Source organism: Alligator sinensis, unplaced genomic scaffold (assembly GCF_000455745.1).
Source record: "Alligator sinensis unplaced genomic scaffold, ASM45574v1 scaffold1870_1, whole genome shotgun sequence".
In the NCBI taxonomy this organism is placed as follows: domain Eukaryota; kingdom Metazoa; phylum Chordata; order Crocodylia; family Alligatoridae; genus Alligator; species Alligator sinensis.
In genome coordinates, this window is record NW_005843652.1 from 2,142 (window position 1) to 3,019 (window position 878).

The 878-nt window shown below is 52.5% G+C and overlaps 1 protein-coding gene across 4 annotated transcripts in view; it reads right to left on the reverse strand.

Annotated features, from left to right (window-relative positions):
- Positions 1 to 878, reverse strand: part of LOC102378761 (phospholipase A2 inhibitor subunit gamma B-like) — a 37,072-nt gene that overhangs the window by 1,857 nt on the left and 34,337 nt on the right. For 2 of the 4 annotated variants that reach the window (XM_025195623.1, XM_006039046.3), the window contains exon 3: positions 149 to 265. The exons of the other annotated variants lie outside the window; for them this stretch is intronic. In XM_025195623.1, coding sequence (XP_025051408.1) covers positions 149 to 265 — 117 coding nt within the window. The remainder of the gene's footprint in view (positions 1 to 148; positions 266 to 878) is intronic. 4 annotated transcript variants of the gene reach the window in all.

Consider the following 878-nt stretch of genomic DNA (forward strand, 5'->3'; position numbering starts at 1 on the left):
GGAGCAGGAAACCCTGGCGGGGTTAGTAACTGCACCTCAAGCTCTTCACAGGGCACCAAAGGACTTCACAAGAGAGTTCATCCTGGACCTTTAATTTCTAGGGAAATGGAAGTTGTGGGGGTGGGGAAGTAAAGTACCTCTCACCTACCTACTATCGTTTCACTTTTCATAATACCGCAGGTATCTTGGCCAGGACTGCAGGTCTCCATGGAGCCAGAACAGCTGTCCCCTAACGCATGGCAAACTTCACACTGGAGAGAGCTGCCTGGAGGAGGAAAGAGAACCGTCGTCCCTCGAGTGAGCGTTACCCCCATTTCTCCTTCCAGCTCCTCTGCTTCACCACCTGCTGCCTCCCTGCTTCCCTTCTGCATCTCCGGACATCTCCGAGCGCTATTGCAGCCAGCCCACGTGAGCGACAAAGCAGGTGCCGCCTTCTCTTTTCTTCCTCCCCGTTTGCCCTACATTTGCCCCAGTTGCTCCCTAATTTATAACAGTTTTATTTGCTATTTCCTTATTCCTGTCATTGATCTGAACTCACAAAGAGCCCAGCTCTGTGGTCTTGTCTTCCCTGGAGCACTTTTTTTTTCCTTTGGGCAAGGCTCCAAATACAGGGAAATGGATCCGAAAAGGTAGATGAGGCTCAAACAATTACAAAGAGGATCCAAAAACAGCTGATTCCCTCCCTGTCCACCTGCCTAGCACTCATGTCCCGCAGTGCCCGTCCCCACAGGATCTGAGCATGAGGGATCAGGCAGTGTCTAAGGGATGTGACTGGATAAGCCCAAAAGGGACGTGTCCTGGGGCTGAGAGGCTTGGCCACGACACAAGCCCTTGGTCCAAAGCCCTGCTGTACAGGATGAGGCTTGCAGCCATCGGGA